A 26,081-nucleotide genomic window follows, 5' to 3' on the forward strand; every position below is an offset into this window, starting at 1 on the left:
AAAAAAACTCAAATTATAATTAACACAAAACACAACATTTGCATAACGTTGTTATGCCAGATTTTTTTTTTTTCTGTGTAAGTTGTTACAGCTATTCGTAAAGTATCAAAATAAGTAGAATAAATGTACCTAAAATGCTTATTGGCATAATCTATTGTCAGAAATGTAATTGAAGCTCAAATCCTTAGGTCTATGTGCTTTTGTTATTGATAAACAGAATTAACTTTAATGAGAGGATACTTGTAATATTAAGCTGTAACCAGTTGGACAAAAATACTTCCAGCATTTAAGTATAATAAATTCATATCATGAAGGAGTCCTCTTTTTATATAAATAATATTATATATTATATATATATATATTCTATATATATATATATATATATATATATATATACACACACACACACACACAGTGGCTTGCAAAAGTATTCAGACCCCTGACCAATTCTCTCATATTCTGAATTACAAATGGTACATTGAAATTTCGTTCTGTTCGATATTTTATTTTAAAACACTTAAACTCAAAATCAATTATTGTAAGGTGACATTGGTTTTATGTTGGAAATATTTTTAAGAAAAATAAAAAAAAAACTGAAATATCTTGCTTGCATAAGTATTCAACCCCCACACATTAATATTTGGTAGAGCCACCTTTCGCTGCAATAACAGCTTTAAGTCTTTTGGGCTAAGTATTTACCAGCTTTGCACACAGTGTCGGAGTGATTTTGACCCATTCTTCTTGGCAGATTTGCTCCAGGTTGTTCAGGTTGGTTGGACGACGCTTGTGGACCGCAATTTTCAAATAGTGCCACAGATTCTCAATGGGATTGAGATCAGGACTTTGACTGGGCCACTGTAGGACATTCACCTTTTTGTTCTTGAGCCACTCCAATGTTGCTTTGGCCTTGTGCTTGGGATCATTGTCCTGCTGAAAGGTGAATTTCCTCCCAAGCTTCAGTTTTTTAGCGGACTGAAGCAGATTCTCTTGCAGTATTTTCCTGTATTTTGCTTCCTTCAATTGTAACAAGATGCCCAGTCCCTGCTGATGAGAAGCATCCCCACAGCATGATGCTGCCACCACCATACTTCACTGTAGGGATGGTGTGTCTTGAGGCATGGGCAGTGTTAGGTTTGCGCCACACATAGCGCTTTGAGTTTTGGCCAAAAAGCTCTATCTTGGTCTCATCTGACCACAAAACCTTTTCCCACATCGCAGCTGGGTCACTCTCATGCTTTCTGGCAAACTCCAGACGTACTTTTTGAGTAACGGCTTCTTTCTTGCCACCCTCCCATACAGGCCAGTGTTATGCAGAGCTCTTGATATGGTTGACTGGTGCACCATTACTCCACTCCCAGCCACTGAACTCTGTAGCTCCTTCAAAGTGATTGTTGGCCTCTCTGTGGCTTCTCTCACAAGTCTCCTTCTTGTTTGAGCGCTGAGTTTTGAGGGACGGCCTTTTCTTGGCAGTGCCTGGGTGGTGTGATGCAGCTTCCACTTCCTGATTATTGATCCAACTGTGCTCACTGGGATATCCAAACACTTGGATATTATTTTGTACCCTTTCCCTAATCTATGCATTTGTATTACTTTATCTCTAACTTCTGTAGAATGCTCTTTGGTCTTAATTTTCCTTCAGATTCACAGCCTTACCAATGATCCTTCAACAGTGGGGTTTTTATCTAGAAAATGTGACAGCAACTTTAATGGTTCACAGGTGGAGGCCAATGGTAAGGTAATTGTGTCCTCGTTAGGGCAATTTCTTTCATCGGTGCAAACTGGGAGCTTCCACAGCACAGGGGTTGAATACTTATGCAAGCAAGATATTTCAGTTTTTTATTTTTCTTAAATATATTTCCCAACATAAAACCAATGTCACCTTACAATAATTGATTCTGAGTTTCAGTGTTTAAAAATAAAATATCAAACAGAACGAAATTTCAATGTACCATTTGTAATTCAGTAATATGAGAGAATTGGTCAGGGGTCTGAATACTTTTGCAAGCCACTGTGTGTGGGTGTGTGTGTATATATATATATATATATATATATATATATATATATAATATAGATATATATATATATATATATATAAAGATTGATACTTTAAAATTTATGTAAATAGCTCATAAACCTTAATGGGAAGCATGTAAAAGGACAACACAAACTGCTGTTCATTTTAAACCTTTTAGTTTAGTCCTTGAGTACCACATAGTGGTAGGATAAGGTAAAAAGGCATTTATTTAAAAAATAGTACTCTTATCTGCTTGGTAGTTGTGCACATGGAATGCAGACAGGGCCGAATTAACGCATAGGCAAACTAGACATGTGCCGTGGACCCGAAATCAAGGGGGGACCCGAGAACGGCTATGTGAGGTTTTTTGTTTTGTTTTGTTTTTTCACATATATGTATGTGTGTGTGTGTGTGAAAAAACAATATATATATATATATATATATATATATATATATATATATATATATATATATATATATATATATATATATATATATATTTGACTAGAAAAACTTCACTCGCTGACATTCGAACCAAGGTATGTATCTCAAAATCAAATTGTTCTGACAGGTGTTCAGAGAATTTTGTAACATTACCCCACAGAATTCTGTATCCCCACATTATTCCATGCTTGTACAGACATCTACCATAGGGAGCACCTGAGCTTACCTGTATGCCAAAACATTGCTGATTTCTCTGCTCTTGAGAAAGGCATTTTCTTTAATGAAACAAATCAAAACCCACCTGATTAACAAAAAATCAAGGCAATATTATTGACGATTTTGCGTACATTAAACCAATGTATTTGACTACACAACAATGTACAGGCATATTTGTTTTTCTTTTACTGTTTATTTTAATGGTCTACTGTGGAGTTAGTTGAAAAAAGCACCCTTCTATATATTACCTTTCAACTTCATGTGGTGTTCCTTGTTTGTTTGAACTGTTGCCTTTTCAGTAAATCGGGGAAAGTCGTTGTCGAGCTGCGCTACAGGATTAACGCAGGCTTCAGTTTTTTTCTGGTTTTATTCTGAAATGTATTTAGCACATCCCCTACAGTTTAATTTTCTGACAGATTCATTCAGTCGTTCATAATAACATCAAACTGAGAATTCTACCTGTTGTAAAAGGGTGAAGGGCTAGTTATAAAGGCTGTAGTGTGTGTGTGTTTGTGGCTGTTTGTTCAGGGGTAGGGGCCCCACAAGTGTATGCTTGCCTGGGTCCGTGATAGGTTAATCCAGCCGTGAATGCAGGTGTACTTTATAACACCAAGTTGGCTTAAATGTCTAGAGCAGTGGTACCTATTTCAATCCAGAATCTTGTTCCACCAATGTCATTTAATTATTGAATTGAACAGTCCAGAGCCCCAAGTGTTTGAAGGAGTAAACCTGCTCCGGTTTGGAATGAACTAAAATTCCCCACCCGTACCTAAATAATGTGTGATCAACAGGCATTGAAACCACATGATTGCCAATCACTGTGTTCACAATTAGGTTCACAAAACATGATAGTTGTGCATTAGTAATTTAGTGTGACTAGGGTAAACAAGTACTACTAGTCTAGATGTGTAAAACTAAATGAAAATTCGAATACATTTTCCTAATTTATTTTATTTTATGCAGGAATGAGCAACGCCGATGTGATGAATTCAGTCCAGCGTGGTTATCGGATGCCTTCTCCTGATAAGTGTCCACCGGAGCTTTATGACATCATGACTTCCTGTTGGAAGAGCAAACCTGAGGACAGACCCACATTTGACTATTTGCAGAGCGTGCTGGACGACTTCTACACTGCAACTGAAGAACAATATCAACAGCAACCTTAAGAGAAAGGAGAAACTTTTATTGTTGTGACTGCTTGAAACGATTTTAATGATACGCCCATGTAAAATGACGATGATATGGTTAATGTACATTCATGTATTCATCCTTCACTAGCATCTTGAATCCCCACCCCTGCATGTCTGGCGCATTGGGCCCAAATTTACGGCAAGGAATAGTTTTTGAAGGACAGTGGAAATTTTACACTGCTTAAAAACGTGGATGGCCACTGTTTGGAAGACTTTCAGAAACAAGGAGATGGCCAGGGGCTTCTGATTCATAATGCTATAATGATGAAAACATTAAGCCTGTTGTGCTTACAAAATAAAACAATTAAATGTTTGAAACAGGCGATTTGTAGTGAAGGAAACTCTGAAATCATTTTTTTTTTAGTATAGATAAAAAAAAATATATATATATATATATATATATATATATATATATATATATATATATATATATCAAAAGAATAGGAATATGTTGCTTGATTGCAAAGATTATCTAGAAGACCAAATGGATAGAAATATTTTTTTTTTGTATTTTGGGGGAGACAAGTCTTACTGTAGATCTGAGAATTAACATCTAAGGCAAGAGATGGTGCTAGGATGCTAACATAAATGGTTACTTACCGAATCCTGACATTGTGTTGATCCAGTTTGATTGAAAATAAAGACAAATGGTGCCTTGCAAGCATTTTGTCCATTGAGCTGTGGGCATGGACTCTCCTGTCAGACAGAGCAATGTTAATCTTAATGTTGTGAACCCTTCTATCCCTTGAATTTAATGATAATGTAAGATATATTGCTCAGGCTTAACATACATCTCTTATGTAAACCACAAAACAGTGAACCCTTGCAGCGTTGGTAAAGTGTGTGCATATTGGACTCTGTTTTATTTTGCCATTTCTTAACAGTTGATGCCTATTATCCTACAGCTCCATTGATTAGCACATTTCAACTTGTTAGTTAGTGTATGCAGCACAATATATTTTAAACTGATCATTTTAACAATACATGTACAAATGTTTTTAGTTTGTTTATTTATGGAATATAAATAGTATATATACTGCACTGTATGTTGTATATAAAGTTTCTAGTCTTTCTTTATATTAATATGTAATGTACTGTGTACTGAGCTGAAGTGCAATATGTGTTGGGGCTTCAGGTTAGGAAAATTGACCCAGTTGATTTAATAAAGAGGCCTTTGTAAAATACATTATCATTATGGATTTAAAGCACTTTTCAAAAGACCTCTTAAAATTCCAAATACATCTGAACATTTCAGCAGTGGGGACTGGCAATACAGGTACTGTATGGAATGCTTGGCACATTGTTCAAATTCCAAACTATCAGATGAGAATTTGGTTCACTCCTCTTCTATTTTCTAAATTGCAATTGTTGTTTTCTCCTGTAAACTCGAACCATTAATGCTGCATCCTCATGCCTTTCAGAATCTTTTTTTTCAGGGCCTTTTCCTCATGATAGTAATGAATGTCATTGGTTAATATTTATTTTTATTTTATCTTTTTTGGGTATTCCTTCTTTGGTTAATAAATAGTAAGAGGCCAACCTATAAGTTGTACATCATATGTGTAGTGTCCTATGTAAAATGTTATCTCTTTTCCACTGTACAACCGAGGTGGGTCGGGGGCGTACCGAGCCCTCACGGTGCAGTTAAGGAGTGTCTGGGTTGTTTTTTTGTTTTTCTGTTACTGATGTCACACACAATGAAAGACTGTTGTTATTAATCAAGTCAATTTGCCAGAAGATGTGCAAACAAATGGTGTTTGAGCACAACGAGAGCCAGTTTTATGTATGGTACAGTTGTATTTTGTTTTACTGTATTTTTGTAAAGTTTATAAATGTTTTATTTTCTATTCTTTTAATATAATAAAGGTCAAGGATGAGAAATTTGGTAGAATGTGGGGTTTCTGAGTGTGTGAGTTAAGTGTACCACCCATGGTTTATGCCCATTTGCTTGAAATTGTCAAAAATCCTGGCATAAACTTTCTCATTCATGATGCACAATTGCAGAGCTTCCTGAAAACTTCTATCTGCCTATAGAGAAACTAGAGCCTGCACTTATCAGCGTCCCAAGGCTGTAGTTCTCTCATCAGTCGCTGTCCAGCGTGTTGTTTGCCTTTGTAGAGTGTACTGACTGATGCAATGCAATGATAAAAACCCTAAACCCAGCTGGATACAGATGTCTTGTGAGGTCGCCAGGACTTTCACGGTTTGGATCTCGCTCCGCTCAACAAAAAAGCCAGTGGAGAACCATAGCGTACCGTACCGGGTCAGATGTGCCAGTGGAGAAGGGATAATATATACAGTTTTAAAAAGTACTTGCATAACTAGAGTAGCATTAAAAATACTCCTTTCCAAACTTTCAGGATACCTTAATAGTTCAAAATTAGTAACATTCCAATAAAATACTTGACAGCAGGCATTTATATTCTTAAAAAAAAAAAAAAAAAAAAAAAAAAAAAAAGCAAGAAGCTTCAAATGCCACTTTACTAATTCATGATACAGTACCTGCAGTCATTCAGTGGTCCAATACAGAGTTATTCTTTTCTACTTCTGTCTTAACCTGCCGCTGTTAGGCTTAGCTTCCTTCGATTGGCCAAAGGTTTAGTATTACCCTACAGAATTAACAAATTTTGTATCATAGTTGATTGAAACCTGTTGCATTGAACATCTAACATTAAATACTGTACTAGTATGGCTTTTTTTTTTTTTTTTTTTTATTACAAGATGTTAAATAAGAGGTCTAAATCTTTATTATAGGTGATGGTGCAAAATTGATAGACGAGCTTACTAATCACCTGAAATCAAATTCACTCGAGAGGAAATACTGATATTAGTAACTCGGCCATTCGGAGGAGATCCATTGTTTTAAAAAAATAAAAATACATTTTTCAAGTTGACCGATCTTGTGGAAATATAAACCAAACAAAACTTAAATAAACCATTATTGCATTTTTAATAAGACAAACATTAAAACAAAACAAAATGTATACACATATTACCAACATGCATTTGAACATGCCCCTCTTTCTGGTAGGGCTTGGTATGCCAGCAACAGATTTCTTGAATAGTTTAGCAGGCGCGCCAACAGTGGCTCTTAAGTTGGCAAGTAGGCCTTTCTTAGCTTTAGGTTCACCAGTGCCTCCCTGGGTGCATGTTTTGCTCATTTAAAGTTGTACCCGAAGCTCTAATATCAACACTTCCTGTGCAGTACAGCTTTTGTGCAGTTCTTTCATTTCCTCCTCCTGTGAAAATGACCTATCAGTTAAGCAGCAGGAGAAGCCATTTTTTTTTTAATATAAAAAAAGCGCCAGATGTATTAAAAAATATAAGCGTGACAGACTGATAAATAAAAACGGACAACCTCAATATATCTACAGTATCCGATATTCAACAACATGCTAAATAATGTTAAACACCAAGTTTTATGACAACTGGATGAGCAGTTATGTGACATATGTACAACCGCCTACACAATCTCAGTTACAGGGATAGAAAAAGGATTCAGGTGCCAAGTTTCACCAGCCACAGGTTTGCATGACCCTTCTATGAGTAAGAACACAAGACAGCTGCTTTGCAGTTCATGAAGATGTACCTGTTGAGATATTTTCTCCTCAAGATGCTTATTCTCCTCCACTTTTTCTCCAGCCTCCTGGATGGTTTAATTCAGGGACTTAATCTTCTTCTCCATAGATTTTATAACCTTGAATGAGGGGACATTTATCCTTTTAAAATGAAGCTCCACTTCAGAGTTCATATAATACACGGAACACAAGTAGGGCAGTTCAATGCAATTATTTCTCTCCGCTCAAATCAGCAGCAGACATCAACATAATACATTAAAAAGGCATTCAGTCGTCTTCCAGTAAAGAATAACTGCTTATTTATAAATGTTTAACTTATACACAAACAAGTTCTTGTAAAGCGCTTTGTGATAATGGTCCACTATGAAAGGCGTCATATAAAATAAAGACTGATTGATTGACTGATTGATTGACAAGTTATACCTGTCCTTTTTCTTCACAGTTTTTCAGATGATGAATTTGCCTCCCAGTTCCTTGTATCTCACCTCTTAAAAATAACATAGATGAACACACCTGCAGTAAAGAAGTTATAATAGAGGGGATTGCTATAAACCAGGTTTGGAGGTGCAGATATGCTCAATATTATGGTAAATTGTGCACTTTATCCTAAAAGCATGACATTTTGAATATTTACAGTATTAGATGATCCAACACACAATGTTTGATGTAGATGAACCGTGCAATTCCCATGACTGCCAATCAATACAGGGGCAAAAATTGAATTATATGATGATGTGTACTAATCTTGAAGCTCAAAGCGTTAGCTCCATCCAGAAACAAAAAAAAATCACATGACCACAATGAGGGCCACTTGATCTCGGGTCAAGTGAAGCGTATGGATTAAATTTTGCCAAATAAGATTTCATAACACTGAAAAATGGAGCCATCTGAAATGGTTTGATTTACTACACCATAAAATCCCCTCACAGGGATGTTTAAATATACAATACCAGATTTGTGTGCAAGTGTGGCAGATTGTAGGGAATTTGCACCATCCATAGATTCAGCTTCAGAGGGTTTTCTCTGAAAGGCTTTTAGATTCAACTCCATTTCTGTATTTTTTCTCTTCCAACTCCTGGATTTCAAATAAAGATAAATAAAAATAATTTAAAAAAAAACACATCCTCAATATTGACTATTTCGCCTAGAAATAAGAAATCCTACAATTAAAATTTCAGAAAGTGATAAGATACACAGTGCAGCTCATGACCTTTCTACAGGCGAGGCACACAGTAACTGAAGACTAGCCAGGTTTAAGTTACAGAAAAAGCAGTATATATCCATAACAGAAATGCCAGTAAAAAACATGTAAACACTGATATTCATATGCAACAATCTGAGCCCTTAACTCTACATTTGTTACGTAACATTGGTCTGCCTAATTGCAATAAAACTGCTAATCCCCAATTGTTTACACGAAATTTGTAATGTACATAATTCTATCACTAGGTATCCAAACTAACAATACAGTTCTTGTCAGTTTCTTCTCAATGCAAGAACTTAAGATCCCTGAGTCAAATCCTTCCTTGCCTCAAAAGGATGGCTTGTTACTATAGCAACACCCCTTTGGAGCTTGCTCAGTAGACTGTTTAAACACTACCGCTTTACATAACGGGATAATTGTTACTTGAAAACTGTATAGCCATTTGTCAATTGAACAGAATAGATTTTATTCAAGTTCTTGTTGTATAAAACATTTTTGTTTTAGTGAGGAAGTACTCCTGTACAGACAGTCCGATTAATAATTTTAGAAAGAAAGCCAATATTGCTGTTATGTTATCAAGACGACATTAAAAAGATCAACATCTGAAAGTAAACTGATTATAAAAACAAATAGGAGACCCCTACCGCAACTTTTTCTTGTTCAGCAAGAAACTCATCTATAGTTGTCCTCTACATCTTCCATTGCGCGCTGATAAGCATGTTGTGATGGCATGTTTGTGCACGTCAGAAATGTTCTCCAGCTCCTCTTCATAACTCTCCTTTAATTATTCAACTTGTTTGCTACAGGGACCACACACACAATTAAATCAAAATTGCCAAACAATTGAGATCTGGCATGCAAGTCCAAAACTGATATTTCTACTACCAAAAATGTAAGTTACAGTAAATATTTGACTTAATAATACCATTTAGAATCAATCAAGCAAATCTTGAGGCCAAATAAAAATCAAAAGGTGGTGCGGCAATAACTACTACCCCAATTGTCTTTGTTACCTACTATTTATGATATTTTTTTACGTTGCCTTAGTTTAGTTTTTTTTTTTTTTTTTTTTATAATCTCATGGTAATCATAAATTAAACGAGGAGGTTGTCGGGGCCACATTTCCCAAGGTGCACTTAGTTAATTTTAGATTGAGACGGGAATGCAATTAAAGCATAAGTATTTAAGATGTGCAATAGTTTATTGGGATTGTCTTGTGAAAGTTTAAACCTGCGGCTCAACCAGCGTTCCCTTTCAATTTGAATGACAACCATTACCGAATAGGAAAACCCTCTCTGACCATCAATCTCTGAGCAAATATAGAAAAGCTGCCCTATCAAGGCCCTGCTATGAGAGGAGAAGTCCTTCCCACCTCAAGTTGAAGAGGGACGTCCTCACAGTAGCACATAGCCATTTTCTCTCTCATCTCTCTGAGACAGGTCGTAGATTGCTTCTGCTTTTAAGTACTGAATTTGGCTGATTTATTTGGTTTTCTGAAATTTGTTTTTTTAAATTAAAAATAAAATCCACGGTAATCACACTCTCAAGCGTTGGTAAATCAGCATGTTGGTGGCTGGACTACGGCAGCATACTGTGGCTCGCAGTCTCGGGTGCTCACAACCAGCAATTTCAAACCTGGTGAGATGGTATAACCAGACACACTCTGTCAATGACAGGCCCACGAACTGGGAGACCAAGAGTCACAACACCTGCCCAAGATCAGCAGATCATTTTGTAGCACCCTTGTGTCCATTATTTTATATTTTTATATAAAGGTTGAGAAATAAATTGTTTGGGATGATTTGGTGGTGGTCTGTGTTACTTGAGCCCTATTTTATTTAAGATTATCAGAACCCGCCTACGAAGCATGGAGTGAAATGAGACTGAAGTAGATTTGAGTCTCATTCAGGTCCCATTAAACCCAGCTGATCAATTTTCTGCAGCAGTGTTACGACCAAGAGATTGTGCGGACTGATTTACTGATGGTTCAGATTCGAAACTTGAGCTATGTGAATATAGTAGAAGAAAATCTGCACTTTCCAAGTAACTGATTTTTTGAAAGAATAAAACGTCTGTGTAATTGTTACAAATAAAAAAATGTATAATGTTATTCAACTTTGCAATAAGGCTGTAATTATGTGGAGGGAGCAATTTTTTAATGTCACCAAAAAACAGATACAATTTCAGCCTATGGGCTATATGCAGTGTTGATGTATATGTTAAACTATAATTAACTGTTAACAATTCATTAAACTTTATGTATTTTATTTTTCTTTAAACAATTTTTTTTTGGGGGGGGCATGTTGTTACTAGAGTTTAGTACAAAATTCACTTGGCTTTTTGGGATGGTAGAATTGGATGATTTCATCACCTCTGCATTCTCAGGGTCACCATCAGTCTACCACTGCCTAACATTTCACAGAGGACATGTGGCTAAAGTAATCTCTAACTAAATTGACACTGCTTATTGTTTTTTCTAGGAGCACTTGTGGTATTCTACTCTTCCACAAATGTATTCCTGAAATCTGCAGATAAAACTGTGTGCCATTTATTTGTTTTAGTATTGACTGTGCAACTTTGTATTAAAGTCATCTCAGTAACTGCAGAAAATACAATCCTCTCACATCAGGGAGTGGAAGATTTTGCATGATATCGTGAGCAACTTGTTTATATTTTGGCATGGATTCCACCAAACTCACTATCTAAATAACTAATTAATGTGAATTTCTGTAAAGCCCTTTAAAAAAAAAAAAAAAAAAAGTTTGTCAGGCTGAAACAACCTCAAAATCTTAAATTAATATTTGTGTTTGAACACTGAAATGCCACACCAGTTGCTGTCCGTGAGAAACCAAGATCCTTGGGGGCTGCGGTTTTTAAATGGTTCCTTCTCCCAGCACAAAAGTGATCCTTACGAAAAAAACATGTCCTGGTAAATTGTTTCCCTAATCACTGTTACATGTGGAACTACAGTAAAATGAACTACCATGTGCACATACCTAAGTGATTTATACACAAAACAAATGACACACACTACAATCCCACCCAACACACTTCTGTAGGCAGCAGACGGGGATCTCAAGCACAATAGAAAGCATCGCTGATGTACAGGTACGTAAGCTGGGCTGAGCGGAGTGGGGGATGGAGGGGGTGATGCTGGGGTGCCAGAATCACTGTTGAGCCCTCTTGGAAGTGTAATGGGTTAGTCAACAAAACACTGAGGATGGAAGGTACCCACTTGAAGACCCCAGAGATGTACCCTACTTAGCTCAATCCAGACAATTGTCATGCCAATGCACTGGGGAGACCACACTGGGTTGATCTCTGAAGCCAGCATTGCAGCCGTTGTGTGGGGAGGCAAAATGAGCTGATCCCTGTAGCCAGCATTACACTTCAGCAATCTACACCAGACAGAAGGATATCTACATCAAATGGAAAAAAAAACGCAAATGGATGGAGATGCAGATGGATCACATTAGTTTACTGCAAAGCTAAATCTTAGTTTGTGCTTATCTTGGCAAGAGCCAAGTTCAAATTACCATGAATTTCAACATCTAATCATGTAATGGAAATCATGTATTTGTACCCATTCAAAAATATGGCAGAGCTTTACATGCAACAGTGCCTGTAATATATTGTACTGTATTTTCATCACTATTGGGTGATTGGCAAAGACCAGCCCACAATGGCAGGTATACTTTTGCATCAAACGAGAACTACAGGGGCCAAACCCAAAACAAACAAAAGACCAGCTTCCGCAGGTGTCAGACTTGTAAGAGCTACCATGAAACAACACTGCATGCAGGTTCCAGGAGAAGTTATTTGATCAATGTTTTTAGCAACAGAGGACATCATAGCAGTTTACAGCCCTGTGTTTGATACCAACCGTTTCCACTCGTTATTTTTTCTTGTGAAAAGGCTAATGTAAAAAACGCAAATTAAATATAGAAGCAGAGATGGCAGAAGAAATCAATTTAAAACAAAAGCCAGTGTGTTTCATTTTTTTTATTACATTCGATACAAAATTTATGCATCTGCAATTGTAACCTCAACTTCTACACCAGGTTCAATGCTGATGGAAGTGATCTGCTTCACGATCTCGGATGGGCTGTGCAGATCGATCAGACGCTTGTGGATCCGCATTTGAAAACGATCCCAGGTCTTGGAACCTTCACCACAAGGTGTCTTCCTGGTTGTGATGCGCAGAGTCTAGGAGAGATTTATTCAAAACCCATACTGATTTTTCAAATGTCATACCTAAAATGTCTGTAAATACCCATCTAGTGCCATTTCAGATTTTCTGGTTTACCAAATAACTCCATAACAAATTTGTGGGGTTTATAAATATAATTAGTTGCATATACCATGAAATGTGGCTCAGAATAGCGTATAAAACCAATCACAAATTCATTTTAAAATATCATCCTCATTGCCAGCAAAACAGTAGGCACATGTTAGAAGTGCATCTCCCTACATACAAATGAATGATTTGGTTAAAAGATGATTGAGATTAAAAGTTTACAGAATCTCATTCTTAACCACAATGCTTTTGTCTTCTGGTATTAGAACACATAGATTAAATCAGTTCCCATACACATGTGGTATAAGTATTTGCATCAAATACCTTGGTTGGCATGCGGACAGGTCCCTTCACCTTCAGGTTCTTCTCCTTGGCACCACGGATCAAGTCTGCACAAACTAACAAGGAAAAACCAGCTGGTTAAGAGGGTCTTGTGTGACTGCACATTGTAAACTATGCAACATGAACCAGCTCAGAATAGCGTATAGAATAAATCACCGACATTCATTTCAAAAGGATATCCTCACTGCCAGAACAGTTTAGTTTGTGTCAACTTTACAGACGGTTCAAACACCGTATCCAGCTATACACCGAGTAAAGTAGGAGCACACCAACAAAGCACTTCACTGTAAAGATGCTTACCCTTTTCCAGAGACTTCACATTGCGGCTGGTCAGGGTGATTCTAATGCGGTGGATTGCAACCTCAGCCTCCACAGGTGCTTTGCCAGTGTCCTTAAATGCCTGTAAAAAAACACACACACACACACACACAATGATTAACACAATCATAATAAGTTCTATAAATACGCACATGACAGTCATCTCACAAAGCTCGACCGGTGTCGTTGCACACCGGTGCAGCCGCACCTCCAACACACGGTTTGTAGAAGTTGAATCATAGGATACATACTTTGTTTCACTGCAGTCCGCTGCGTTTTACTGTATTTCAACTACATTCAACGTATTTATCCTCACAGCAAAGCCAGATTAATCACAATGACCAACGAGACTATATTTCTATAAATTGCACCAACGGTAAAGCGCGTTTACTCAAGTTACCTGACACCCCATGCAGAAATTACCGTTATAAAAACTATGCAAAAGTGAAAGATTAGGCATTGCAAATTCTACTTAACGTGTACCAACAATAAAAATTGTCGTACATTGAACGTTCAATACAACTAGCGTTGCACAGGTCGCATCATTACCGGTAACAGCACGTTACTACGAATACAACCTGCATAAACCTAGTTGTTTTCTTTAAGCTTGTAATTCATAGATCGTTAAACCCCAGTTGTATTCGATGATAATTATTATCTGGAAGTAATCGTGCACTGCACACACGTGTATTGAAACAGGCCTGATCATTTTAAGGAAATACGTACATACGAATTTAACAAAACATTAAGAATTAAATGACAGACATGAAATACAGTGAAACAAAAGTCTCTTACCATGATTAAACGTCCCGGCCGACTTATTCGTAATTTAATCAAGCGAACAGCGGTGAGCCAGGATCCAAAACACCGTCTCACAGTAAGGGCGCTTGACAAAAAGAAGGCAATGCGGCCTTGACGCCTTTATATATCTGACATACGGGTACTCGGCGAACTTTGCTCCAAAGACAGAACCAATAATATCTCGCGATGTTCCAGAGAAACGAATCTGCAGAGACCTCTGCTGGCGCTGCGTTAAATTGAGAGATACTGTAGTTGTATGTATTGTTGGGTGCAACATTTAGTAAATAAATATAGTCGTTGGAGGTATGGATTCTTAAAATACATTCATTGAACCATTATTATTTTATTGCACACATACACACACAATATATATATATATATATATATATATATATATATATATATATATATATATATATATATATATATATATATATATATATATATAGACACACACGTATAAATTACGTGTTTTCAGCAATTGTTTCAGTATTTTTGGGGCCACGTTTCTTTTCTCTTTTTTTTTTTTTTTTTTTTGACTACAATTTAGACAATGTGCCTGGCATCAAATAAGTGGTATTAAGCTATTTCTAGTCACTATTATTTTATTTTTTTTCTAAATGGCTGTCCAAATAATTTGTTTTGCAAACTGAATACCTGACACATTTCCTTAGAACGCCAAATGTGTGCACTTGGTTTAACGCTTAAGATAGGGTACTTAAATCAATATTTCAGGCGCACCGCACCACCCCCATATAAAGAATAATTTACCTGTTACCCTTTTTTATGATTTTGAGTGGTTCTTATTACAGTTAATCTAATATTGTGTATTTGTTTTATATACGTTTTGATATCATCTATTTGGGGATTTTATAGCATATAGTCCGTGTTGGCCATTGTGATCTTATTTTTTATGATACTAATTCAAGTCTATTTTTTAGATTCTTTCCGTTTATCTGGTACACTTTCCAATATTTTATTAGGAAAGGGGGAAAAATACTGCAGTGAATTCCTAGACAACACCTCAAAAGGTATGAAAATAGAGCTAAATCTCTTGTTCAACGTTTCCCTTTGTTCTACACGTTTTTAAATCTGTAGAATGTCATTTGATTTTCACACTTTCAGTCCCAATGTTATTAAATAGGCATTTATTTAAATCTCAAATTCTTATCTCAAAAATCCCTTTCTTTTTTTCTATTTTTTTAATGATTAGAATTTTCTGCAGAAATGATTGCAAGCATTTCCATATAGCCTTTCGCTAATAGCATGCACTTTGCATTTCAGATAGGGCCTGTCCATCAATTTTGTTTCTATTTATAAGAATGCAAACGCTTCTGAATCGACCTTTCCATCGATAATATTTCCATTGGTAATAAAAATACACTTGTTTATTTACTGGAACAACACAGGTTGTGAAATCCAAATTAATAGCATTTAATTAGTCATGACAGACCTGTCAACTCTTCCGTATTCACTGGGAGTCTCTCGTATTTTCGAACCTTCTCCCGGATATATCCAGGGGAAACAATAAAAAAATATCCCGGATTGCAAACCCCCCCACCCCCACCCCGAGATTTAGTATTTTCAAAAAATATGACAGGTATATGATGATCTTAATTTTCATTTCCCCACACCATAAAGTCATACGTTTAATTGCAAGGCACAAAAAGCTAGGGGACTGTCAGAACGTCCCGTTGAGCGATCCAGGAGTGCAAAACAGCGTTGCACCCAGACTCTGTCAGGTATCTCGAGGGGGTCCTCAGGACCGGAGAGCAAGCTTCCCCCCCTACCCCCGGCTCTCCGGTCCTGCTGATCGAACTCAAGGCGTGGGACCCCCCTCGGCCTCCCCTCGAGAACAACCTGAGCAGGATCTCACAGTTCTCCTCGACCCCCCTGCGATCTGCTTCGAGGAGGACCCTGTACGCGATGGTGCTCCACACCCTCCACTTCCTCGCCCTCATCTCCCACAGAGACACTGCTTGGCGGGAGCCCCTCCGACCACCGGAGGGCGGCGGTCCCTAGTGGGAGGCCCTGTACTCACCGCTGGTCCCTAGGGGAGCTGGAGACTTGGAATGGAGGGTGCTGCACGCAGTGCTCGTGTCAGGAGAGATCCTGCGTCACTTTACCAACTCAGATGCCGCATGCCCTTTCTGCGGTCAATCCGAGTCAGTAGTCCACATTTATTTTCTGTGCGCCAGGCTGCAGCCATTCTTTGTGCTCTTAAAGAACATTCTCCTGCAGTTCTGGCTGCATTTCCTCCCCACCCTTCTCATCTTTGGGCATCCTGCTCGTGGCTCCAGCACGGCAAGAGACCTCCTGGTGAATCTGCTCCTGGCTCTTGATAGACTGGCCATCTACAAGACCAGGAAGCGTAAGGGTCTTCGGTGAGGGTCTCTTTGACTGCGGAGCCACATTCAGGGCCCTGGTTCGGTCCCGGGTTAAGTTAGAGCATGCCCACGTGGAGTCTGCTGGTGACATGTCGGCCTTTGTCGACCAGTGGGCACTGAGTGGCGTGCTCTGTACCCCCCCACCCTTTTTGTTTTGACCATATAATTTACAGTCCTTTTAAAACCGGTCTTTTGTTAAAATGAGTTAGAGCCAGTCTTTGTTAGCGCCCCTTTTGTTTAGAGGGTGCCAAGTTGAATTTTTGTCCACCTGCATTGGGCAGCTGGTGCACTGGATGCCACTGAGCATGCGGTGTAATCCCCCTACTGGCACTAAATAGCACTACAACTACAGGGTAGGTCGCACTTTTCCACTTTAAATTCAGTTAAAAACAATAGCTTAATTTTATTTTCCTATTCTTTTTTCAAAAATCACTACACCTGCGTGTATCATTGGTTAATGCGCGGGTGAGAGGCAGAGCGGGAGAGTAACCACAGCCGAAGAACTAGTGACTAAGCAAATAAAATGAAGCGGCACTCAAAAACGGGATGTGTCAGACAAATTCTGTGTCAATCGTCTGTCTTTTATAATGGTTCCACAAATGGGGACCCACAAAAGGTTAATCTGGCCCTGACTGCACCCTCTGCTGGAAGATTTTAGGCCTGCTTTAAGCCTACTTTAGAAAAAATTAAATAAATAAAAACGGGTTGGGGAGGTGTTGTCGTAATTAACTTTACTTCCTGTTATATACATTATAATAACACACTTTTGTACAAACATTGCAAAACACTATACAGTTAGTAAAATAAGACAGGCATTAAAATGCAAGAGATAGAACCGTTAGGAAATGGCAGTGTATAAACGTGCTTTTTAAAAATACCCATGTTGTCTCGGAGTCCATTATCGGTCCAGGAAAAGCATTACACAATACGGTTATGTTCTGCAGAACGCTGTCACCCATTGAATATAGCCTTGTTTTTGTAATAATTAAAAAGACCAGAGGCCATTCCGTAAAGGAATATAGTCGTGCACTACATATTTTATACAGCATGGAGCCAATAAAACAAAATAATGCAAAATCGATTAAACTTAATAGGCAAGTTAGAAATCAGAATACAAAAAAGTGTCACTTTTATTAAACATGAGGCATTTGATACCCAAGATTTATTTAATTACTTTTTTTTGCATCAAAACATAGGCCTACACAAACAAAATACAGGTGCATATTAAATAGCCAACAACTCACATGATAAAATAATATATATATATATATATAAAACAACCACACACTATAGTTTAAATAACATATTTACAGCATGTTGTACATGTCCTGCATCATGCCAATTTTGTCTAGCAGATGTTTGGCGCTGGGTCTTTCCAGGGGGTCAGCATTCCAGCACCCGTCCAGAACAGATTTACAAGTTTGTCCTAAAACTGTTTCATTAAAAACGTTCTTTGTGACCACAGGGCGTAAATTATACGCAACCACAACATATAACACGTGTTGGCGATCACCTGTATATGGCTGGTCCCTAGTCAGCAGTTGCCAAAGAGTGATGCCAAACGAGTAAATGTCTGCTTTCAAAGTTGCAATTCCGCCTTTTAGCAGTTCTGGAGCTCTATGAGTGTACGTACCTCCCACGTGGCAAATCTGGGGCTCTGTAGAAAGCAAATCTTTATAATTTACCAATTTCTGCGAACATCCAAAATCACCAATTTTGCAGACGCCGTCTTCAGTAACCAATACGTTAGCTGGCTTTAAATCAAGATGCGCGATGTTGTTCGAGTGCAAGAAAGCCAACCCATTAACAATATCCAAAGAATGCTTGAAACATGTATCCATACCCAATGCGTCTGTGCTGTTGTAAATAATGTGATGTAAAGTGGTTGTCCCGGTGTATTCCATAATTATGGTGCCAAGGTTGTCCTGGTTTTCAAGGTTTTCGGGGATGCAGGTGGTTGCAGCAAAAAATTTCACAATATTCTCGTGATTCAGGTGGGCTGCGTTCAACTCCGACCAAAAGCTTTGTCTTGACGCTAGCTTGTTCTTGGTGCTCTTCTTAACCATTTTGACTGCCACAGTTTTTCCATAGTAGTCGCCTTTGTACACCGACCCAAAGCCCCCAGAGCCCAAAAGCTGAAGCAGCTGGAGATGTTCCCAATTAATTGCACAACAAGAACGTCGGCGCTCAATCCGTGGTTTAGGATATTGCCTGGAAAAAATAATGTCCGCTTCTTTCCCATGCCGGTGTATCGGGCTGCTATAAGGCCCCAGGTTTGGAGAAGGGCAGAACTCTCTGGGCAGCAGGCGGCTTACTGGAATAGGGGAAGGCATTGTGGATTTCAAATATACAGAGATTCGGCATGAAGAAAGTTTTCTTTGAAGTGTGTCCAACGAGCTGTGGATGCCTTCACAAAATACTTTATTCCTGCACCTTAACTTTGAAAAGATACATGTTGTTACACCTGCGCGTTACTGGCACCACCTGAAAGCTGCACGGCGAAGCTGATGAATCAGACTAGAACAGATGTGAAGCATTGTCTAAAAATAACTTATTTTCAATCAGCCCCTCTTAACGGGAGAGCTAATAACCAGACACTCCCCCTTTTCACACAGACCGCAACAATTAACTACGGTAATGTTTTAACTGATGCTTATCAACCATAATTGTCAATGAAAGGTAAACGATGGAATACTTTGACCCCAAAAAAACTATCCAAAACAAACTATTCTGACAGCAACCTTTCGTATAATGTTAGCCTCATTAAAGCAGTTCGCTTTTGTATTGTGGGCAATCAATTAAGTTGCGTTTTTAAAGACCCGACTGGGCACGGTGTTTTCACCCTATGGAACCCACCGTAGTTAAATATACACACTACAACATTATTCCTCATAGCACAGATTCTGTCTGTACTTAGTCATTTTAATTGTGCTTTCTAAATTTAGAATCACAGGCTGTTAAGTAAATACATAAACCATTGTGTTACCAGGGGTTAACATATTATTATTATTATTATTATTATTATTATTATTATTATTATTATTTATTATTATTATTATTATAGTATTAGTATTTTCATTTTGTATTTATTTTAGAAACAAACAAAGAGACAAACTCTCCTGCATTGCATAAAAAAACAGACAACACAAGACACAACCAAAAAAACAAAAAAACACCTACACTGCAATTATTGCAGAGGCACACAAAAACACAAGACAAGCACAAGCAGTTTATTATTATTATTATTATTATTATTATTATTATTATTATTATTATTATTATTATTATTATTATTATTATTCCTTAAAAAGGAAAATAACAAATAAATCAAAGTTGAAAATAAAAATAGTTTTAAACAAAATAAATAAATAAACAATAAATAAATAAAAGGGCAGGAGCCAAACAAGGCCTGTGCTGCCTGCCTGCCTGCCTGCCTGCCCCTCCCCCACTATGCACACAGCAGAAATGGGGGTTAAAAGACAAATAAATTGTTAAATACAAACTAAAAACAGTTTGGTGTCTAAAACTAAAATATGTAAAAACTAAAACTGAATACTTTTAAGGTAAAAATAAAATATACATAAAATAAGTGTTAAAAAAGAAGAAAATAATTTAAGAAAAAAGTGCAAGGAGCAAAAGAAAAAGACAACAATTGTGTTTTTTTTAATAAAAATAAAACACCTAACTGTAACAAAAAAGGTCCACTACTACTTTAGAAAAAGAGATATATACAAATATTTTGAAAATATAAGGGTTTAAATAACTGTTTTAATGTTTTTATATGCTACATGAGGAGCACCAGAAATGTGTGACCTCTCAGTATTAGTATTATTAGTATTATATTTTTTACAACTAATAACATTTCATTCACATGAATGAGTGTATTGCATAATATAATCATTAAATAATTAAATGATTTTGGTACTTATAGCTTAGCAATAAACTATTTTGGTATATTCTAAACATGTACCATTTATTTTTTATGATTTATTTTAAACACCCCTTTGTGCTTTAGTGGTAAAATGAAAGTTATTTTTGGAAACCCACATAAGAAAAGTTTAAAGCGTAAACAACAGCACAGACGTTTGGGGTAATAATGAACCCTCTAACATAGATAAATGAAACCAGATGCAGTATGCAGAACCTCAAAAGTCATCCACATTTCAAAATGAATGACTGCAATATAAAGAGCTTTTTTCTTTTCTTTCTTTACTGTATAGCTATACCTATGTATAACTATATTAAATACAAACAAAACATTTCCCACATGAAAACTGGCAGATATTGTTTTTAGCAGAACACCAATATTTCAAAACGAATTACAGTCACAGTTTAGGAAGAAGAACGAAATCTCCAAATTTGCTCAAGAAAAAAAACAAAACAAAACAAACAGTAGCTGTATTAATGAGTGACCGTGAATATTGCAGTGTTAGTTTTTGCTATCCTTAAGAAATTATGTCTATGAAAATATTATTATTACAATTAACAGATACAATGAACACATATTTGAATTGCTGTATGATTTTCTTTGTACTTAATCTTTTGCTCTACATTTGCGCATTCACTGAATATTGTAGTGGGAAATTTGAAGACACATTATTAAAAACAAAACAATGTTGCACAAGAGTTAATTAATTTGACAGTTTACATCAGTTATGGTAAAATGCATTTTTCATACCTTACCCGTCACTGTCTAAAATAGTTCCAAAAGAACACTATACTCACTGTACGAAACACAAGTTTAGTAAAAGTTTAGCTGTTGACTGTATATACTGTAATTTGTTTCTGTTTAAAATGCTGCAAGCTTTATTTTATACTGCAGTTATATGACTTCTCATAGCCTGTGGCAGAATATAGGAGCACATTTTCAGAGCATTTACTGAAGTCTTTAATGAACTTTTTTATTTCTTTATATAGAAAATGTAAGTTAAAAAAAAAATAGTGCTTTATTGACTTTTAAGAATGATATAACAGCACTTCGTAAGTCTTTGTTTTGTAAAACAGATGGTGTACTAATGCAACGATGTTTATTGAAAGACTATATATATATATATTAGGAACTCCTTTCATTTCCACTCCTCACAGCAAGAGAAAATAAAGCTGAATGTGAAGAAACTGCTGAATAGTGATTCTGTGGCTCAAAAAAAAAATAATTACAAAGCTTACTTAAAAAGAAAGATGCTCCAAACACTAAAATGTGACTAAAACGTCACTCACTTTTTTTCTGACTTTCTGAAATTCAAACAACTTCAGGTCAACATAAATAAATAAATATGACAGGCGGGATATAAACTGAATTATGCAACAGTCAGCAAACCAGATGGAGAGCAGTATGCCAAAACAAACTTTGATAACTATGCGATATGAACTTATAAAACTTTTTTCTGTTATTTATTTATGTTATTTATGTATTTACTTATGATGTATCAACTTTATTTAAACTATACATATAATTCAATATTTATTTACATATGCTGTATCATAATTAATTAATTCCATCTAGGGTTCATGTGACGTCATGAACTACAAGACCGTTAAGTCGAGTAGTTTATAAACTTAGTATCTGTAATAAAATGTGTTTCAAATGGGTATGCTTTTTTTTTTTTTTTAATTAGCTGCTGTCAGAGTTGAAGATTTGTGTTGCTCACTTGGTTGGTGGTCCCGTTGGTGTTTGAAGATTGTAAATCTTCAAAGAGACAAATTTGTTAAAAGTGCCCACAAAACATGAATTGTGGGTGCTGTCGAGCGATTGAAATTTTGAACACCATTGATTAATTGTCTATTCCTCTCCAGTTTCTCTGAGATACAAATGTACCAACTTTACATCAATTTTTAGAAAATGTAAAATGTAAAATGTAACATTTCTCTACTGTCGAGTGATTGAGAACGAGACATTTTGTGTTTGAATTGAAAGTGGTCTTGAAGGGTCGAATGGGTCAAAGTTCAAGTATATTTTCCTCTAGAGGAAATATGACATTTTGACATCACTACTGTGCTATTATGCCTTTTTTTCGAATGGCTCAGGATGCAAATATAGCCTTCATCCATGTATTATAAGTCAATACTTATTTATGTATGCTGTATCAGCTATATTTAAACAAAAAAAGTAAAGTCATATTTATTATCCAACCTTGCCTCACTCTTGACTGATTCATATATTAAATATGTACTGCAGACTCAGCTTATTATAGTGGAAAATGAAGTATCTCTCAGGAAGACTATTGTTACCTCCAGTGTGCAATGCCTTCAGCCTGTGGCTTAGTAAATATGGACTGGAAAGGAAGGCTATAGTAGTTAATTATTGACCCGAGGGAAGACTATTGTTACTGCCAGGGGACTATAATGCCCGAAGCTGCAGGGGTATTTAATTTTCCACTATGGCTGAGTCTCCAGTATATATTTAATATATGAATCAGTGAAGAAAATAAGTGAAGCAATGTTGGATAGTAAATGCGACTTTATATAGAGCTGATACAGGATAAGTAAATACATAAATAAACAACAGAAAACACGATTGAAGTAAATACCGCATACATTAGTTATACAAGTTTGTTTGGCTCTCCATGAGGCTTGCTGACTGCAACGTAATCCAGTTTATATCCTGGCCATCATATTTGTTTACCTCGTCGTGTCAGAGAACAGTGCCAATGACGTTTTAACCACCATTTTAGTATTTGGAGCAGCTCTCTTTTGTAGTATGTTTTGTAATTCATTTTCTTATGTTGTGAGTGCAGGGGCGAAGTGTGTTCCTTTGAAAAGGGGCGGGACTGACAGTAATGTGAACCAATCACATGACAGACTGAGACTATTGTCTGGTGGTGTAAGGATGTCATGGAAATAGTTAAATCTATTTGATGATGAGATTTTAGCCAATCACAGGTCAGGATTTCCAACCACTGATATTTATGATATATATATATATAGTATAAATTTGTGGGATAAATCACTGCTATGAAACAAATGCAGCTAGGAAACAAAAATAACTCAAATTAATTTTCAAATTAGGCATTTGTAATTAACATTCTTTTCTGAAGTAATCAATTCATCATCCTCCAGAACTTTCCTTTTGAAAGACAACTTGTTTATAACAGTTTGTTTACAGCATTGCTTTTTCCATCCAGCTGAAGGACTTGTAGTCCGAAATGTCCTGATATAATTGATATTTCTATTATTCACATGTATGTGTACCTATATTACCGTTTTCTTTTTGATTTTGCACCTCTTGGTACGCAACAGGTTTTCCTGGTCCTGGAGCTACAGGGTATTCTGGTTTTCGTTTCAACCAAACTCTCAGTTACTTTATTGCACCAATTATTGGCTTAATTAGTCAAGATTAACAGGTGTTCCATATCTTCAGCTATTGATGACATAAAACCTGCAGGACTGGGGCTTTCTAGGACCAGGATTGAAGAGTTCTGCTCAAGATGAAATTATGATATAATTAGCATTTTTGAAATTCTGCCTCCAAGTACATAATATAATATAAAATAATATTTGACTTGGCCACTGTTCAGTATCGCGCAGAAAATGTCATATACATTAACGTATCGCCTAAAAGCAAACTATTTTTTTTTATTTTTGAAGGGTGTCAATGCAAACATCATTTAGCCAGTAAGATTTTTTCCAATGATTTGATTTATGTGAACAGTTTTTTGATGTCCGTACTTATATTTTGAAAAAACTCAAATAATCTGCATCAAAGATAAAAAAAAAAAAAAAAGATTCAGGTATGCAGACCCCCTCCCGAAAAGGGAAATGATCATGTGCATATATATCATATATCATGTATATTATGAGCATATAGTCTATATCATATATCATATAATCTATATCATATATCATGTATATCATGTGCATATAGTCTGCATACCTCCAAATCTGGTTTGTTTAAACATGTTCAATACATTCAGGAGAATATAAAGTTTTCACAATTACATTTTTCTAGTCTACAGTATGTAAGTCTGAACAATTTTGTTCTTAAAATTATTAAACCGCTCATAACACTGTGTAACAATTATTTATTTATTTTTGTTCCTGGGTAGTAAGTGTTATTTCCTAATTGCTTATGCCTCAAAAGTATAGAAAATGGCTATTATTCCCCACAAACTTTGCTTTTGTGACCAGGACAGTGATATTTCAAAATATCACTATTTCCAATGGGAAAATGGGCAAATGTGTGTCTTTTCTTTCACATAAAGTCAGAAAAAAACAACATATGAATCCAAATGAACATGTATTTATACTAAAGTAATACAAAAATGACTACAAAAGATTTAGAAGTGAGTAGTTTTTGAGATTTACAGTATAATCTCGAAAAACTACTCACTTCTAAATCTTTTGTAATCAATCCTGTGAGCTGACATACTTTAAAAACTACTCTACAATAAAGGTGCTATTTTTTACAATTGCAAAAAAAAAAACAAATGAAACTGGAATAACGGCAGAGGTCACTTATGTGGTTATATATGCACTGTAGACAACAGCCTGCCTCATGCAATAGGTGAGGTGTGTGTGTGTGTGTGTGTGTGTGTGTGTGTGTGTATATATATATGTATATATATATATATATATATATATATATATATATATATATATATATATATATATATATATATAGTCACATGCCCATTTGGTGCTGCTGTTGTGGAAAAAGCATGCAATACAGAGCAATGAAACTGAGTAACTACAAGTTATAGATAGCACTGAATGCTATCCACATTCTGTACAAAGGGTTATTGCTTTAACATGGTCTGGCCCCTATTGTTCATGAAGAGCGCTTGATGTCTCCTTTAAAACAGTAGAATACAGCTTTTTCAAAGGAAGCATGTCCTTCAATTTGAAAAAAAAAAAAAATTCCACAGTAGCAGTACACACCAGCTGATTGGTTTAAAAACCTTCCTTTAAGTATTGTATCAAGAGAATTTTGAAAAAAGGACATCAGCTATCTTTACTCTGTTCAATTAACCTCTGAGGGCCATGAATCTAGTTAAGCACAAAACACAGTAAAAAATAGTTCAATTAACATTTAAGACACAAAATACAAATGTTTTTTAATCTTCATTGGGGTATTTTTGGAAGGGAATCCTCAAGCTAAAACCTATCTGAATTGAATTAAACAGGAAGATTCAAAATAACATGTTGCAGCAAAATGAGATTAGGGTAATCTGAATTCTAAAGTTGAAACCTGTGGGAAGTACATGCAAATGGATAAGTAGTTGGTTGAAACATAGGAAGCAGAAAAAAAACCTGTAGCCTTGTACTCAGTGGGTTGCTGCATATTGCCTTTGGAG

The 26,081-nt window shown here is 36.3% G+C and overlaps 3 protein-coding genes, 1 long non-coding RNA gene and 2 other non-coding genes across 7 annotated transcripts in view; 1 reads left to right on the plus strand and 5 right to left on the minus strand.

Moving 5' to 3' along the window:
* The window catches only part of lyn (LYN proto-oncogene, Src family tyrosine kinase), a 42,452-nt gene extending 38,251 nt beyond the window's left edge, over positions 1–4,201 (plus strand). Inside the window, exon 13 of the mRNA XM_041245971.1 lies at positions 3,638–4,201. Coding sequence (XP_041101905.1) covers positions 3,638–3,840 — 203 coding nt within the window. The 3' untranslated portion in view covers positions 3,841–4,201. The remainder of the gene's footprint in view (positions 1–3,637) is intronic.
* A 2,648-nt stretch (positions 4,202–6,849) lies between these two features.
* LOC121313442 lies at positions 6,850–10,298 on the minus strand. Of its 2 annotated transcripts, XR_005949985.1 has the most exons (4): positions 9,291–10,298; positions 7,866–8,517; positions 7,454–7,561; positions 6,850–7,103 (listed from the first exon to the last, which is right to left on the minus strand). It is a non-coding gene; the product is annotated as an uncharacterized LOC121313442 (long non-coding RNA). The 2 variants fall into 2 exon arrangements; XR_005949984.1 differs by having other exon boundaries at positions 6,850–7,561.
* Positions 10,299–12,633: 2,335 nt separating this feature from the next.
* Positions 12,634–14,509, minus strand: LOC121313443 (40S ribosomal protein S20). The gene is made up of 4 exons (XM_041245972.1): positions 14,399–14,509; positions 13,586–13,685; positions 13,268–13,341; positions 12,634–12,852 (listed from the first exon to the last, which is right to left on the minus strand). Exons 1-4 carry the CDS (start codon positions 14,399–14,401, stop codon positions 12,670–12,672), a joined length of 360 nt encoding a protein of 119 aa, XP_041101906.1. The 5' UTR covers positions 14,402–14,509; the 3' UTR covers positions 12,634–12,669.
* On the minus strand, positions 13,014–13,078 carry LOC121313727. Its single transcript, XR_005950037.1, has one exon. It is a non-coding gene; the product is annotated as a small nucleolar RNA U54 (small nucleolar RNA).
* LOC121313726 lies at positions 13,409–13,475 on the minus strand. The gene has a single exon (XR_005950036.1). It is a non-coding gene; the product is annotated as a small nucleolar RNA U54 (small nucleolar RNA).
* Positions 14,510–18,098: 3,589 nt separating the features above from the next.
* Positions 18,099–19,182, minus strand: mos (v-mos Moloney murine sarcoma viral oncogene homolog). The gene has a single exon (XM_041242379.1). It carries the CDS (start codon positions 19,122–19,124, stop codon positions 18,099–18,101), a length of 1,026 nt encoding a protein of 341 aa, XP_041098313.1. The 5' UTR covers positions 19,125–19,182.
* Positions 19,183–26,081: the final 6,899 nt, after the last annotated feature.

Source organism: Polyodon spathula, chromosome 3 (genome assembly GCF_017654505.1).
Source record: "Polyodon spathula isolate WHYD16114869_AA chromosome 3, ASM1765450v1, whole genome shotgun sequence".
Classification (NCBI taxonomy): Eukaryota; Metazoa; Chordata; class Actinopteri; order Acipenseriformes; family Polyodontidae; genus Polyodon; species Polyodon spathula.